General features: G+C 39.9%; 1 protein-coding gene across 2 annotated transcripts in view; it reads right to left on the reverse strand.

The window, feature by feature from the left end:
• NFXL1 (nuclear transcription factor, X-box binding like 1) overlaps window positions 1–18,565 on the reverse strand; it is a 70,874-nt gene that overhangs the window by 20,250 nt on the left and 32,059 nt on the right. For both annotated transcript variants that reach the window (XM_063457926.1, XM_063457925.1), the window contains exons 13-19: window positions 18,411–18,531; window positions 17,280–17,439; window positions 14,083–14,174; window positions 9,821–9,842; window positions 8,479–8,613; window positions 6,153–6,319; window positions 5,128–5,197 (exon numbers count right to left, since the gene is read on the reverse strand). In XM_063457926.1, coding sequence (XP_063313996.1) covers window positions 5,128–5,197; window positions 6,153–6,319; window positions 8,479–8,613; window positions 9,821–9,842; window positions 14,083–14,174; window positions 17,280–17,439; window positions 18,411–18,531 — 767 coding nt within the window. The remainder of the gene's footprint in view (window positions 1–5,127; window positions 5,198–6,152; window positions 6,320–8,478; window positions 8,614–9,820; window positions 9,843–14,082; window positions 14,175–17,279; window positions 17,440–18,410; window positions 18,532–18,565) is intronic.

The raw sequence follows: 18,565 nt of genomic DNA on the forward strand, positions 1-18,565 counted from the left end.
GGCCCTTCAGACACTTTACGCCTCCCCAACTGCCAACCTCTTGCTACCACTCACCCACCCACCATCATTCACCATACAAAATGGCACGAGACAAGGCTGCTCCCTATCCCCCATTCTCTTCGCCCTTTCACTTGAGCCCTTCCTACAAACACTACGACAAACCAATGCAATCACTGGACTTAAAATACGAACAGAGGAATATAAAGCAGCGGCCTATGCCGATGACGTGCTCCTGACCATCACTAACCCCATAGATTCCATACCCACTCTCCTCAACGCCATACAAGACTATGCTACCATCTCGGGCTACAAACTAAACATAGGAAAAACGGAAGCCCTTGCCATCCACATAGAACCACAACAACTTCCAATCTTGGCAAACTTATACCCGTTTGACCTCACAAACTCAAAGATAAACTACCTGGGTACCCATCTCCCAAAAGACCTCACCCAGACATATGCATGTAACTATACCCCACTACTACAACAGGCAACACAAGACCTACAAACATGGGCCAGCTTCTCTATATCATGGTTAGGGAGACTGGCGTCGGTCAAAATGAACCTGCTCCGCAGGTTCCTCTATCTGTTCCAGGCCCTTCCCATACCCATTGTGAACACTGACTTTAAGAAACTGCAAACTCAGATAGACCATTTTATTTGGGCCAACAAAAGAGCCAGAATTAAAAGAGCAACCCTCTACATCCCGAATAGAGCAGGAGGGTTGGGCCTCCCCCACTACATACATTATTACCACGCGGCACAACTAGCCCAGGTACAACATATGCACGCCCCATACGGCATAAAGAGATGGGTGGACCTGGAACACAACATATTTGGCAGGGACTTCCCATCCCTTTATATGTGGCTACCCAAACAAGCAAGTCCACAACTACCCAACACCACCCCAGCAATAATCAACTCCATCAACATATGGGATAGGGTCGCCAAAAAAAGCTCCCTGACCACAACCCCCTGACCACTCACCCCAATACTGCGCAACACACAATTCAGTCCCAGCATGACTTCCCAACATTTCACCAGATTTGAAGATAACGACCTCACTCGCTTCTACCACTTCTACCGCAATGGCACCTTGCTACCATTCTCAGACCTACCCCAACAAACACCGCTGACCACCTTCGACCACTTTCGCTAATAAGAAGCTTCTTAGACACCCCGACACACAGAACAGCGGGAACCACAAAACTAACCCCCTTTGAAAAAGCTTGCATGTCAAGCCCCATTCAAAAAAGTCAGATCTCCCACCTCTACACAACCATAATCACTGCCCCTACAGAGGGATCCCTCAGATATGTGTCGGCTTGGAAGAGCCGACCATCCATCAGACTAGGGAGCCATATGGGAAGCCACAGCCACGGTCTCCATATGTGTAAACCATAAGGAACAAGCCTACAAAACCCTCATGCGATGGTACCTCACCCCTCTCAGGCTAAAAACAAATGGGAATTTCTAACTCCGATCTTTGTTGGAAACAATGCGGGGAAAAGGGCACATACCTCCACGTTTGGTGGGGATACGCTCAGATTGCCTCACTTTGGCTCCAAGTCTCACAATTGACATCTAGGGTACTTCACTCTACGGTCCTAACCAACCCCTAGACATGGCTCCTCTCAAAACCCCTAGATGCCAAAACAAACTAATAGCTAAAATCGTCCTAGCAACCAGAAGGGCTTTCGCAGAAGCCTGGAGCAGACCAGAAGTGCCATCACTACAAATAGTACTACGCAAAATAGACGAAACCAGGAAGATGGACAAACTCTCTGCCATAGTCCACGACTCTACCAACGCATACAACAAAATCTGGGACCCATGGCTTTACGAGTTCCCACTTCCCCCACCCTAACCCTAAAATACAGGAAACTAGTATCACTCCAATCTGCCCAAGGCCATCCCACCCACAGACCTACAGAGGGAGACCCCCCGGTCTGCACCCTTGCCCCCCCCCTCCTCCCCACTTACCCCCTTCCCTTCCCAACCTAACAACTACACCCCCCCCAACCCCAACAGACGACAACTTAGGGACGCCCCCACACCAACAGTATTGCACGCGCACCGGAATTAAGACATAAAACCCACTCACCAGAGCACCTCATACCGACAACACACTCACTCCACCCACCCCGACACCGAAACCCAACACCAAGGAATCCCACTGCATCCCCCCACGACCCAGCTACCAAACACAACAAAAACGCACCACACCTCCAAACTCAAAAAGTGACACAATACCCCCACCACGACACGAACTCCTAAAGCCGCGCACAACCCAAGCAACACAACACGAAACACTCGACAACACACAACCACAGCCATACTTCCTACAAAATCCCATCTTCCTAAGTCATCAGCCGCAATGGCATCTACTCACAGAGGGAACCATCCTCACCACATCATGCACCATTGGACCGCAAGTACCTTTAACCGGAAGCCTCAAAAAGAGGCACGATAACACAGACATGTTGTCCACAGAGACAACCAAAAAGGAAAACCAGCCTACCATAAGCGCTACTCCACATAAGAACAGAAACGTCCGCCTACAAAAACACAAGCGACAGGTACAAGACGAGACACCCCTTCCCATACCCCTCTTTCTTTTTTCTGTAACCCACCCCACACCAAAGACTAACCCATCAAGGGAGACGAAACAGAGACAATAAAGGCTTACCTAACGACAACACAGGCAACGACCAAAGACAAACAACCGAATAGCAGGAATGAAATGTAAACTCACCATTAACTAAAGAAAAACAAAGCACATAAATGTATGATTAAATTTGTACCGCAAACTGTAACTCCCTATATTCTTTTCTGTACCCTCACCCCATGTTTCATAACCTTTGTAAAACTTTCCAAAATAAAGAATTTATAAAAAAAAAAATATATGATCGAATATGTACATCTTTTCATGTACAATGCTTTTAGTCTACATTTGTACTTTGTCCACAAATTTGTAGTTATCGGCAATCACGCTTTTAAAAAATGTATTTAAAAGCTACAGGCTAATACCATTTTTTGGGTGAGTTACTTTATTCGTTAACTAGAAGCAGCTAACAAAGATTATAAAACAGGGAGTGCGCAGGTTAGTTTACTAACATAGACTATAAAGAACAATCACATATAATAACAAAGATAAAACAAACTTACAGGCACTCTCCGTGTTATAATTCTGCAGCATTTAAATGGACATTCATGACTATTAAAGGACCACTATAGTGCTAGGAAAACATACTCGTTTTCCTGGCACTATAGTGGAAGGAGCTCTAGGGGGTGGAAGGGGTTAAATTGACCTATTTTTCCAGCACCGGGCAGGGGACTCTGCCGCGCGCGCATTCAGCCAGTCCTTAGGGAAACATTCTCAATTCTTTCCTATGGATGCTGGCGTCTTCTCACTGTGAAAATCACAGTGAGAAGTGCGGAAGCGCCTCTAGCGGCTGTCAATGAGACAGCCACTAGAGGCTGGATTAACCCTATTATAAACATGGTTTATAGAAGTTTATAGAAGAAAGGGTTAACCCTAGCTGGACCTGGCACCCAGACCACTTCATTAAGCTGAAGTGGTCTGGGTGCCTATAGTGGTCCTTTAATTGCAAATCCAAAGGCCGTTTGTTTTGCCAAAAATCCTTAATGTTGATGCTTTTGTTTCATTTTACATGAAAGATTCACTCTAAGCACCAAAGCCACTAAAGCTCATTAAAGTAGCTAGTTATGAGGCCAGTAAGCCTCCCCGGGTTTAATATGAATCCTTTCCTACAGTGGTTTGACAAAAACCAACAGTCCTCCTGGCACATACAACACCCCTCTTTTGGCATCATCTCACACTTCTGCAAATCTGAACGCCATTGATATTGCTAATGTGGAAGTGTAACTTTTACAATAGCAATATGCAGAGTGTAAGGTCAGGTTCCGAGTACCCTTTGTTTCCGACTGCTTAATGGAACCAGGAGACAACTTACACCATAATCAAACACTACAGTGGCTGCAGTGATTATGGTGCTTAGATTATTCCCTTAACAGCTTAAAGACACATGGCATGTGTGACATGTCATGATTCCCTTTTATTCCTAAAGTGTGGTTCTTAAATGGCCACGAAATGAATTCAAAGTAGGATTTTATTTCCCCATCTATGTCTATGTCCACCCTGCCTCTCTGATAACTGTATATTGCCAAATAGGTTTTATTGAATATTGGGAACTATTGGACATAGACAGAGGTTTCACAGCTATATCTGATTGTACATGTGTAACACAGATGCAAGTCAAAGCATGTTGATTCGATTGATGATGCTACACGCACATATGAAGAGATTCCCCTATAAGAATGAAAAAGAAACTAGAGAATGTCTTCCAGAGCACAATCAGCTGCTGGTTAAACAATACTTAACGGGTTTGTTACAAGACTGCCATCTATTAATTTTCATTAATGCACTAAATACTGATATAGAATCTATCTAGGTGTGTCCCTTTAATTAATAGAGAACTTAGCCATAGGTTTTGCACAAAGATGTGCAATAGTTTTTCTTGTAACATCAGCATTTCTCCTTAGAACATTTTAAATGTATGTATCTGATTAACAGTTACTGATTGATGTTTCAATAGACCCACCAAGTGCCAGCCTACACAACATGCACATTTATACGTACACTAATATGCAAGTCGCTGCAGCAATAAGCATACCCCCATACTTAAATGAGCATGGGCACTTGACCATACAAGTTCTTATTTGGCATATGCACAAAGAAGAACTTTAACTGACAGGTTCTCTTGTAGTTTTCTATGCGGGCACCCACAACTAGATCAGATCACTTAAACAAAAATGGCAAGCTAATAGAAATCATAATTACATTACAAAGAGTTGCTGGTGGCATCAAAATTCTGTCTGTTGTTGTCAACGTTCAGTAAATCTGAACATGGCGCTAAATAATAAACTGCACAAGATATTGGAAATTGTGGGATTATATCGCCAAAAATATTTTATAAACATGTAATAACCACTGAACGAGACATCTTGCTATAATAATAAACCTGTATATTTTACCGGATATAATAATTGCTATACTTGGAAAGTAATGCTGCTCGTAAAACAAGACAAAATATGAAGTTTTACCTCTTTTGGACATTGGTTTTTGCACGAAGTCAAAACATTTTTTTCTTTTTGGTCAGCCAAAGTAATTTTTCTAAATAAATAAAAAGTTTTGGTCAAAGGATTTGTTTTCCTCCCAAACAAGATAAAGAGGTGTGAACAGTGTACAGATTATGGCACCATTTCATAAAGTACTGATGTTTAGACATATTTAATAATGCATGAGAAGAATGCTGAATAAGCATCTCAATAAGGATGTCCTTGTCAAAGGTTCATGTTGATGAATCACAGAACTACTGCTTTAAGGATCTTTCTAATAACTGGGCTGGCAACCAAAAATGCATCAACTAATTGAAAATACATTTGTTAACTAATATATTAAAGATTGCTTTCCTTTTTGCCAAAATTGTGCTAGCTCTCTAGTAAAAAATATAAAAGAGATCTAAATAATCCTAACTCTACCTACTCCACCTCAACATTACCTGGGGAATACTTCCTAAAATCTCAAATGATTAAAGGAACAATAAACATGCATTCCTAATCCTATAGTGTTCCAACCACCACCATCTAGCCACCCTGCCCCTCTAAATATAGTAAAATCTTACCTTTATTCCTGACTGCTGCTGCTGCCGGCTCTGCCCCTGATCTGCCTGCTTGGCTGACTTCATCAGAAGTGGTGTTCTGAGCCAATTACAACACTTTCCCATAGGACAGCATTGGATTGTCGTAGACTGTCAAGGAGGCAGATCAGGGGCAAAGCCAGCACGAGCTCAACACAGCCCTGGCGAATTAGCTTGCAAAAAGCACGAAGGGAATGATTATAGTCACCAGAAAAAAACAAAATAGGCTGTTGTTCTGGTTACTATAATGCCCCTTTAAGCACCTAATATGCGTCAGCTGTATTTGAATCACCCACTTTTAGATCATAGCAAGAAGAAATGTCTCATATTATAGAGAAATCTCTCAGGCATTTTAGAATTGAATTAAGCAAGTAAAAATATCTAAAGAAGAGGGAGAAAAAGGAGGTCAATGGAAATGCAAAAACATACATGCATTCAATGTACAAATTGGTGATCTTGCAGTGGCATTTGGTCTTGATCATTTGAACACATCGAGGGCAATCTTCTGGGTGACATGGTAAGTTACAATGATGAGGGCACCCTCGCGGACGAGGTTTGGTACATTCTTGTTCACATGCTGAACATTCCGGACCACACTAGAAGGAGAGAGGGCATACGATAGCATTATATAAATATATTCAGGGCCAATACAAACCATTGTCTGGTAATGTATTTATGAACAGGACTATACATAAGTCACAAGGCCACCCCACTTAGACTGGAAGAACAGATATCTAGTTGAAGGGAATGGAAAGGGTTATTTACAGTGAAAACAATAAGGATATGGAATTCTCTGCCTAAAGATGACCAGAAACTGTACAGATGTTTAAACAGCAATTGGATGAATACTTGTGAAAACATAATATAAAGGGATATAACTTTTAATATGTGTGGTAACAGCTTATTGATCCAAGGTAAGATCTGACTGCCATCCTGGGGTTGAAATTGATTTTTGTTTCAAATTTTTGCTGCAAAATTGGAAATCGCTTCAAACTGTTTTTCTTTTTTTTTGCCTTCTTTTGGATAAACAGTAAAAACAGATGTGAGAAAAGCTGAACTTGATGGATGCAAGTTTTTTTTTTAGTCTATATAACTATGTAATAAACATTCAGCCCCAACACGCTCACACTTGACTCATCACACATACAGAACACACCTTCCATTTCACACGCATGAAGTCCTTTCCCACACACCACCTACTACATGACATGTGCAATCAAACACTACTAATTCCATTACACGGGAATGTAATGGAGACTGGTAAAAATACAGTGGGGCATGCTAAAGAAAGCTAGGGAAAATAGATCGTCATGAAATAGAGAGGAATCATGTTGGAGCTATGATGAAATAGACTAAAGGAGATGGACTAGTGACACTGGCAATAAAATATTGACTGACAAAACATTGGATCTGAGACGGAGGAGCAACAAGGGTTAAAAGGTTGGGGATGGAGTGAAGACAAAGGCAAGAATCAAGGGAAGTATGAAACAGGAATAGACACTGAAAAAAAGATTGTGAGAAAGAAGGATGGAAGTGATGGGGAAAAAGACTGGAGGGAGATGGGGGATACGAAAAAGGGTAGCAAACTGAAAATTGCCTGGTGTGGCAAAAGTATTTGCAATGGTTGGGGAATTGGTAGTTCGACACCTCTGGTACACAGCACAGCTCATATTGATGCAGGAAAGTGAAACACTTAATCCACTGACTTTGCAAATCAGTAATGACTTTGCACTATCTACATAACCTTGCCTTGGGAACGAAGCCAGAAATATCAAAGCAAAACATTAAGAGCATCAATATAAATAACACGGCTACTGCTGAAATTTCAATTTAAAATTAAATATAGGAGAGATAAAACTAGAAAAAAAAAAATAAGGAACGAGAAGACATGATAAGTACAGGAAGGTCAAGTACACTGAGGATCCCTAAGAATTTCACAAACAAAATACATTCTAAAAGGACACATACACTACCTTAGCCCTGCTTCTGGCAGTATAGTTTATATCTCCTAGCACTTGTAAGACTTTATCAAATATAAACTGTTGTTCCCTCAATTTACTGTGGTCAGCTTTCACAGACAGTGTTCTACCACAGGCCAATAAAGGAGACCGTAAAATAAAAAAAATAAAAAAAATAATAATCAAAGACACAAAGAGATACAGGATTTTGAACCCATAAAGAATACCACATATTCCTTGGTAATCAATGTCAATGAATAACCAAAGACACAAAGAAAACAATACAAACAGTGTACTTGAGCGCTTCACTGAACAATAAAAGCTGTGAGATGTATTGAAAATGAAAATGCTTTGAATGCATTTAGTATGTCTTTGAAAAACACATACCATTATACGCATAGATTCTATTATGAAGAAAAATAATGATTGCCAAAATGGATTTAAAAGAAGTAATCCTTAAGCTAAGGACACGTACGGTCAATAGTGTGGTTGAACAAGAATGGCTGCAGTGTAAAAAAAAATGTAATTTTATATACTATACTACTTTAATCAGAGGGCAAAGAGGGCATATCAAAGCTAATGCCAACTAGGGCACAGCCAGTTTTGAGGAAATAAATCAGGGCCTTGGCGTCAGGTGACAGATGGGAAGAAAACTTGGGTATGAAGAAAGGCAACGTCTTACAGTAAACACCTTTGTACATAGCAAGAACAAATTAAAGCCAAATAGGATAGTGATTTAGTAACATGGAATGCCCAAACAGAGGTTTCCCAATATCCAAAACAACTGTTTTACTCACCTTAGTTTTGCTGCCATCAATGTCAGTGACTTTATGACATTCTTTTGAACAAGAGTGATTGCCACATGCAAGCCTTCTGCCACATGGTCTTTTACAAGAGAAAGGACGAGCAGCGTGGCACGGCAAGGGGCTCACCTAAAATACATGCAGATATTGATATATATTGCACAAGCGGAACAAGGCATTTAACATAACAGCAGATTTATATATATCAGAGTTACATTTTAGAGGGATTAACACTTCCACCCCTGAAATAATGTGTTGTATGGAAATGCTGACCAGTTAACATTTGTGTACTACAATTGCCACAACCCAATTACAAAACTGTGATGGTCTCTGTCTAACTGCGGTCTTATGATGAGATGAAGAATCCAGATATGAAAAACTAAATGGTGGGATAAATGCATACAATTGTGTGTCTATGCCCTTCAAACTGCTGCCCAAGCCACTCAGTTCTGTTATAAAACCAGACTGTGATTTGCTAATTTAACCCTTCTGTGATAATGAACTGAAACTTATTGGCAATTCAGCCTCTCACACGTGTGTAATAGAGTATTGTGAGCATAAAATTGTAAAGCATTTTATGGTATTGCTTTATTGTGTTATACTAATTAGAAACCATTCCAAGTACATCTTTAACCGTTTAATTAGAGTTTCTCTATGGTATCCTTTAGTAAGTTAACCAATACACAGAGTGCAAAAAAATAAATTATTAATACTAATACAAAAATACTACTGAATGAGGCCTCAGATTTGTTTTTCAATATAATAGAAATAATGAATAATTAATCAGCATCCAGAGGTGGATATAATCACTAAACTAAAAAAAAAAAAAGAAATACAATGGATACATATTGGTCATGCTGTTACATTGAAACATCTAGAACAGTCTCAAAAAGCTCTGTTTAGAGGAGCGATATTGTAGAGCCCTTAAAGGGACACTATAGTCACCAGAACAATTACAGCTTATTGTATTTGTTCTGGTGAGTGTAGTCCGTCACTGCAGGCTTTTTGCAGTAAACACTGTCTTTTCTGAGTGGCCACTCTTTAGAGATGCTGAACTTTCCTCATAGAAATGCATTAATTCAATGGGGGCTAGATAGTGTTTTTAACACTGTGGGGCTACATGTTCGTGTTCCTGACCCTTTAGTCAGGTCTGATACACCATATGCTATAATCACAGAAAACCAAAATCCAATGTGTGCCTATACACTCAAATAATCAGACTTATTGAAGCTGATGATATAAGCTATGCCAAGAATTGTCAAAACATCTGGTGGAATATTGAAATGTGCAGATGCAAAGTATATTAAAAACAAAACCCCTAGTTTTATGAGCTTACCTCATGTTTCCCAAGACATTCCCTGAAAACAAAAATAAACAGTAATGAACACCAAAGACTGGCTTGGAACATTTATATGACCACCAATTGATAATGAATTAGTAATCTCATGCTTAATAAAAATTAAATGTGGGGTAAAACGCAGCATTTTTTCGTCAATGATCATTTTTCTTTTTATTGAGGCGCAATTATAACAGACACTGTTTTTGTATTAGCTAATTTGTCAGAGAAGCAATATGGTGACATGTGTTCAATGCTAGATGAAAAACACGCTCATAGCCACATAAAGATTATTCAAGCATCTTTTAAATTAAACACAGACAATATACTCAAGATGATGTAACTGCACGTTTTAAGAAAGTGTAGGAAAACATGTAGCAGTGATTGTTTCTTTTTTATATAAAACAGAATAAAAGCAAATAAACATACAAAACATGAATGCTGTGGCACAATTCATAATGAGACAAAGTGCACAGATATCACAACATAATTGAACGAGCGATTGTAGGCATTAACATATGCTTAGAAGATCATGCTAGTGAAAAGCCACCAATTAGGGAAAGAGGCTAATTAACCATGTACAAGAAATTAAAACCTTACAAAGGCTCTTCTGTAGAAAATGAAAACAAGATGCAGCTGTATTGGTAAAATATGCTACAAAATGGCACGTTTCAACATGTAGTCTACTACTTCAGCATACACCCAGGCTAGCGAAACCAGCACAGTGAAGCGTAGATATAGTGCAGCAAAGTGACTGTGTCTCCAGCTCCAAGACCTAGTGAGAACAGGACACATTGTTCACTGACACTTCCATTGCAGGTATTTGGGTTTAAGTCCTGGGTAAGTTCCTTACATCGGAAAAAGCTTCCTGAGTTTGTGAACGGTGTTCAGGGTTAGGACCCTTCTGGGTTCCCGACCCAGATAGTATGGAATGGACTGTGACATCACTAGGATCTGATTGTACATCAGGTGTACAAGACTGTCGCTTCTGAGCATTAAAATTGCATAAAAATTTAATCAAATGCTGCAAAAAAAGGCATGATCCCATCTCTGCATTGACTCCTTCGCCGGCTTTTGCGATGTTGCATGAACCTCCGCCATTATAGAGTAATTAATCTATCTCGCGGCTGCAGACTGAGGATACGCCAGAGGTTAGGCAAGTATGAGACATCAATACCGGGATAACACCTACTGGTCCAGAGGGGGGACAGGGGAGGGAATCAGGCCCAAGCAAGATTAAGCCACTGAGACCCGGTCAATGATGTTGGCAGTCACTCCCCTCAAAGCACTCACTAGGCCACAAATCTAGATGACTAGAAACTTGCAAGAAAAGTGCCGGATACCAAACCTCTGTCACCATTGCCTTCTTTAACTAGCATTCCCCAAAAAAGTAATTAAAAATACTCTTCTCAATGAACTATGCTGGGCCATTTCAGAAGACTTTCTATAACTAACAAACATCTGGGATAACATGAAACATGGCAGAAAGCAGGCTGCTGACAAGAATATAGTGATTTGACAAAGACAACAGATTGCCCTTGAGGAATCAGACAACCAACTACAAAAATTGTTAGAATATCTGTATAACTGGTTTACAATGAGAAACGGAAATGACTTGATAAAATACATCTACATGAGGTTTATAGCTAATATTTTGCCACAAAAGCAAGCGAAGTTAAACATATTTCCCAACATTTTTAGTATAGCAAAATCATTTTGGGTACTGAAGACTGCCTCAACAGATGGAATGGTTACAATGGAAAATGGACTTCAGTCAAGCATGTATGCATATTAGAATAGGTAAAACAAAAACAAAAAAACTATTAACTGACAGATATTCTTAACACGCTATCTATCCTTTGGGAATTTAATATCTCTGCAGACTCATCAGAACCTGGTTTTGCAAGATTAAAAAAAAAAAAAAAAAAAAAGTCCTTCTGTGTATTCAACTCCAGCATTTAAGAAACACTATAGTGTCAGGTATACAAATATACACTCCGGCCACTATAGGTGTGAAAACACCATTGAGGTGACCATCCCTCCTTGCTTACCTCCCTTCTCCCCCCCAAAAGGTAGTCTACTATTCTTTTTCTCACACCGTGCCAATCTCATTGCTGCTGGCTCCACCTCCATGGCTCAGATCATCAATTTTGATGATCTCAGCCAATTCAATGTTTCCTATAGGAAAGCATTGGGAGGCTATTATGCATGCACGGCAAAATGCCATGCTGGCCAATTTCCTCAGCATTTTATCTGTATGGGGAGAATTCAGAGTCTCCAGACAGAGTGTGGAGACACTGACCCAGGAAGCACCTCTAGTGGCCGCATGAGTGACTTCCACTAGACTTGTTCCTAGGCAGCAATGTACACACTGCCTTTACATTACAAAGTCTGCAGGGACATACTATATGCACCAGAACAACTACATTAAGCTGTAGTTTAGTGATTATAGTGCCCCTTTGACTTTAAATGCCTTTGTAACATGATTTTAGTTTAATGTACAGTATTTGATTCATATACAAGTTCAGTCAGTTTTCTGCCAACAGCTGCCAGTTTAATTTAAAGGACCAGCTCAATGAAGTGGTCTGGGTGCCAGGTCCATCTAGGATTAACCCTGCCTGCTGTAAACATAGCAGTTTCAGAGAAACTGCTATGTTTACAAATGGGTTAATCCAGCCTCTAGTGGCTCTCTCATTGACAGCCGCTAGAGGCGCTTCTGCGCTTCTCACTGTTATTTTCACAGTGAGAAGACGCTAGCGTCCATAGGAAAGCATTGAGAATGCTTTCCTATGAGACTGGCTGAATGCACGCGCGGCTCTTGCCGCGCATGCGTATTCACCCGATGACGGCAGAAGAAGGAGGAGATTCCCCAGCGCCGAGGGAGCCCGGCGCTGGAAAAAGGTAGGAATTTAACCCCTTCCTCACCCTAGAGCCCGGCGGGAGAGGGACCCACAGGGTGAGGGGGACCCAAGGACCCTATAGAGCCAGGAAAACGAGTATGTTCTCCTGGCACTATAGTGATCCTTTAAGATTTCCTTATACTATCAAGAAGACTCTAGGCACAAATACAACTTTAATACATTTGAAAGGTTTTGGCCTCATTAATATGCTGTATCTTTTTTACATGAATAGATTGCTATAGTTTTTGCATAAAATAAATGTTTTGCAGAATGCGGCATCATAAGATTGCCTACTTAGCCATGTCCCCTCACTCCAGAAAGACGTCTTTATCAAAATATAGACACACAGCTACATTTTGAATGACATGAATTACAAAACGACAGTACTTAATGACTTGAACTACAAAACAACCTGCATTAGAAGGAGAGGACAACAAGGGAGGCAGGTAGTAAGGATATCACCTGTTCGTGTGTAGTTTCTGTGAGTTAAAAGCAGCTCACAAGGGGCTGAGACTGTGTGCATACTTCTGATAATGAAGTATTTCTGGCATATTTTCTTAATGCTACTATCCAAAGACAATAAAAGACAATTTTATTGAGTATATTTTAACTACAAGGTACTTGATTAAGAACCATATTTGTTGGGTTTTAGGGCAAAGACAAAATTCATATTTGTAGGGTTTTTTGGTAAAGATAAAGTCATATTTTTAAGGTTTCGTTGTAATGAAATTACATACACAGCCATGATCTTTGTTTTTTTGTTTTTTTAGTCTTTAATCAAGTGCTCAAAATGTAAGTTTATGACAAGCAAGCTTCCTTCGACACGTCAGAAAAATCATTTTGCTTTGTGTATCCACTAAATCTGTTTGTTTTACATATTAGTTTGAGTATTGCTGTGCTTGGCATCTGTGGGAAACGGATACCTGGATGAATATTATCTTTACTAATGGCAAAACCATATGAAACCTTTTGTTTTTATTAGACTTTGTAATTGATAAAAACCACAAAAACACCACAGACACGGCATCTGGAAATGTTATATATACAGGGCTGAAAGAACAAGGTCAGGTTCAACTTGTCACAGAAGGAAGGCCAGACATATCATCATCATAAAACATCTCGGATCAGAGGAAGTAATAAATGCATGTAAAGGATATTAAGGTAACATGAACCTGAGTCTATTGAAAACAATTCCCAAAGCCTACAGTAATAGAAACTGTAAAAATGAAAGCAGAAAACATTGTTATCTATCATTGCTCAAAATGCTTAATGCAGGCTAGTAATAAGTAGCTTGACATAAACCTGAAGATGTAGACTTGGAATTAAGAATACAACGCATCATTTCATTTGTTTAATACTTACATTGGAGTAGGAACTTGGCATGGAGGGCAGGGTAAGGCTTTCTGAATAAATGCGGGCTCACAGGGTTGCTCCCATGGACCAGCTAGCTGAGGCTGAACAAAATAAGACAAAGCATTATAATATTAAGAAAATTGCTTAAGCAAAAACACAAAAAACGAGCAAACAAACTGAAGCTACAATGTACAGAAATGGCAACACCTCATTTGCTCATTTATAATGTGTGGTTAAAAATAAAAAATACAATCAGTGGCCACTGTGAGGAATGCATTTACGTTGTGCTGGTGCCCATAGTGTAACTAAAAACTCTTTGGGGATTTGGGTTTATCCTAACCTGATAGAATCACACATTTCATGAATTTTAACCATACGTTTATCTTCCCATTCCACCTCTGCCGAAAGTGGTCTCTTGGAAAGATACTTGAAGACCAAGCAGGCTATTTGTGTAAGCTGAATTCACGGTTATATTATGGGATCCAGATGATGCGTGTTTTGTCGCATGGTACCTTACTCCCCTGGAAGAATTTGTACAAATATTGGACTGTAGCAATAAAGAACTGTATGCGACCATCTTAATGCACTTAAATCGTCAACATATTCTAAGAAGGTCTAAGTCACCCAGGAAGCATTATCCACAATGGATTAGGCAATCACACATTCATGTTGTCAACTTTTCATTTACAAAATTGTTGACGTGAACCATACTGCCGCTTACTGGATGTTTTTGTGTATTACTCCAATCTCTGTATTCCGTCTTTGAAATGCTGGAACCACTATGCAATCATCAGCAATCGTACAATGAGCATAAGAAGATCTTATCCATTCTAATGTTAGATCACATGGACATTATAGGCACTCAGACCACTTCATTGACATGGTCTCTGTGCAGTCCCCTTTTGCCCTGCAATGTAAAACATTGCGGTTTCAGAGAGACTGCAATGTTTACATTGCTGTGCGAAGACTGCCTCTAAACTAAAGGCGCTTCCTGCTGTTTCACAGAGTTTGACTCTGAAACGCGCTGGATGTTCTCACGCTTTGCATGAGGACTTGCAATGTCTTTAAAATCCCGGTAGGAAAACAGCGAGTCAATGCTTTCCAGTTGGGAAGGTCTTATGCGCGTGGCGCACACCGCACGCCGCACAAGCACATTAGGTCCCCCCCCCCACTGACTGACATCCTCAGAGAAGGAGCCCGACATAGCACCGAGGGACATAGGCACTTGAATCAGTTAAGTGTACAAAAAGTTTTTAACTGGAATCAGGTAAGTGTACAAAACGTGTTTAAACCTGGGGACTCTGTAATGTTAGGAATATAAAACTGTTATCTTAACACTACAGTTTTAATTTAAACAACTAAACTTCTCGGACACGTCTGAATGCTTTATATAGAGAGAAGTGGCCATCTGAATTTGGAATTTGAGTACAAATCCTATTTTGTTATACCACAGTACTTGAATCTAAATCAGCCATGGCTACTAACAATTTAACAGAGCATTTTATATAGTACTCCACAGGCAATTAAATGGAACTCTTATCTGTCTTCTAAATACTACATTTAATTCCTAACAAACATTTTAAACATGTTTGCAATGTGAATCTAATAATGTTCTTTCTTTTTAAGATTACCAAATCAAGCACAATTATTCCTAAAATTGTAATACTTGATATTATGAACTATTAAAAGGGACACACTAAGCACCAAAGCTTTTCCTTAATGAAGTAGTTTTTGTGTGTAGATCATACGCCACAGTTTCATTGCTCAATTATCTGCAATTTAGCAGTTTAATCACTTAGCCACACACCCCTCGCTGAGATTAAAAAAGCCTCCATAGACACATCCAGAACCTCTTTTTTTTTTTTTGCTTCTCTTACTGCAGTGTGTTTTATTTATAATTTCTTATCTCCTGCTTTGTTAATGGCGTGCTGCAGCACGCAGAAGTTTCATGTGTGTGATCAAAGATCAGTTAAAGGGAAACTCCAGTGCCAGGAAAACGATCCGTTTTCCTGGCACTGGAGGGTCCCTCTCCCTCCCACCCACCAATCCCCGGTTGCTGAAGGGGTGAAAACCCCTTCAGTCACTTACCTGAGGCAGCGGCGATGCCCCTCGCCGCTGTCTCCTCCTCCGCGACGCTACTCCCTGTTTTTCCATCGGCTGGTGGGCGAGACTGATCCCGCCCACCGGCCGAGGAGACCTAATGCGCATGCGCGGCAATGCCACGCATGCGCATTACGTCTCCCCATAGGAAAGCATTGAAAACGAATTTCAATGCTTTCCTATGGGGATTTGAGCGACGCTGGAGGTCCTCACACAGCGTGAGGACGTCCAGCGACGCTCTAGCACAGGTTTCCTGTGCTATAGAGCAGGAAGTTCCCTCTAGTGGCTGTCTAATAGACAGCCACTAGAGGTGGAGTTAACCCTGCAAGGTAATTATTGCGGTTTATAAAAAACTGCAATAATTACAGTTGCAGGGTTAGGAGTAGTGGGAGTTGGCACCCAGACCACTCCAATGAGCAGAAGTGGTCTGGGTGCCTGGAGTGTCCCTTTAACACAGCAGGAGACAAGAACTCATGAAGTGAAAACACTGCGCTGTAAGATCTGATTGAAAATAAAATGTTTTATTCATAAAAGCAGTGCCCAAATACAAAATAAATAAAAATCAATGTTTAGTAGACATGTCCCAATTAAAATTTGCTTGCATTTGTTTATGTATTTTTTCATTGGGATATATCTAAACAACTTGGAAAAAGCTACAGTCGTCATGCCAGTTGCCTTTGCAAACCCTCCCCTTCTAACCCCGTCCAGACTTTCTGTGGCTGTCCAATCACAGACTTGCCAATGCAGGTCAATGAGAACTCTTTGCAAGGCAAGTGCTCTGGCCAAATAGCTGCCTCTTGAGTTTAGCTCCACAGATCTAACCAAACCAAAATTATGAAAATAATAGGACATACTCTTTACACATAAAGCTTTTTAGCAAGATAAAGTGCTTTAAGGGTCTTTAAGCTTAAATAGTTTTGGTGCTTAGAACGTCCTTTCAATGCACCAATGCCTTATAGCAATGGCAGCATTAAAGAGAAAACATAACTTGACATTGATTGTCAAATTCAGACAGCATAAATTGTGCAAAAATTCTAAACTTCGTTTTAACTCCACGAACAAAGGGAATTATAGAGAACAAAATAAAACATAATATTATTCTATACCTGGCTTGTCTGTTTCACAAGCGCTTCATCATGGCAAGGGATGGGACAAAAATGACAACACTTTTGCAAAGCCCTCTGACAGATTTGACGGCATGGAGGACAGGGTCCAAAATGACATCGGTGACGTTCTCTGACCTCATGGTGACAAGTAGAAGGCTTACTATATAAAGAAACAAGGAAAATTAATATCTCGGTGAAAGAGAGAGAGAAACAAAAAAAAAAAGGTTTCTAATTTTATTTAAAAAGAAAAAAACGCAAAACAGAGTAGGCAATTATTTTGACACAAACTCATGATTTGACAAGAAAATCTTACATTTAAACCACGGCCATTTTGAATTTAAAAGGGGTTCTATCACTTTCCAGGAATTCTAATATTCTGTTTTTTTTTATCCCTTATATTTAGTAAATTATTTTTTGTGAGTTCTGTAAAATAAAAATAAATGTTGAAATCCACACATCTATCTATCCAGGACCTGGGCACCTCCATCTTGGCTCACTGACTTTGAATATGGTGGAATAGCAGAAACCAAGACAATGTTTCTGTTCCTCAATTGCAATGTGTTATCTGGCCTTACCTGGACTCAACTGGCTTGTGATGCCCCTTGTTAAATCATTAATATATATTTTAAATGAAAATGGAACATCATATAAAAAGGTTAAACACGTTATAGGTGATTTTCACTGGTGTATGTTTTATTGTTACCAGAGACGTTTAATTTGATCATTGTTGTATGTGGTTCACAGTGGATATTGGGTCCTATCTTTTTAGTAGCAATGTGTAAAGATAATGTTTAAATAAGAAAATGAGCTGATGATATCACTGCAAGGGCTATTGTCATCGAAAACAATAGGTGAAAGGGACTGGTTTCTCCTATACCAGGTATAAGGACCACCGATTCAGATGTTTTATTCAATAACGTAATTTACAGAGAAGTGGCAACTTCGCTTCAAGTATTATTCTGCATATATCAATTCAAATAAGTTTTTATGCTAGCACATTACATCTTTATTAGGCAGGCAGCTAAAACCTCTCCAGAAGCTACATTTCTATTGTGTGAAGTGTATGCACCTTGGTAATAGCAAAGCAGTTCACAAACGGCAGAGATCATCACAACGATGAGATGTACCAACCTGCAAACCTCTTTGCACCTGGGTGGCTTTGTGCTACGTTCTCTGCCACATGGCACAGTCAGTACAGTTTTTCCACAATTACACTTCACATCAACCGTCTCTGGACAAGGGTAGCAGCTTCCTGAAATGTTAAAATGTTCTTTATGACCATGAGT

The sequence above is a fragment of the Pelobates fuscus genome, chromosome 6 (genome assembly GCF_036172605.1).
Source record: "Pelobates fuscus isolate aPelFus1 chromosome 6, aPelFus1.pri, whole genome shotgun sequence".
NCBI lineage: Eukaryota > Metazoa > Chordata > Amphibia > Anura > Pelobatidae > Pelobates > Pelobates fuscus.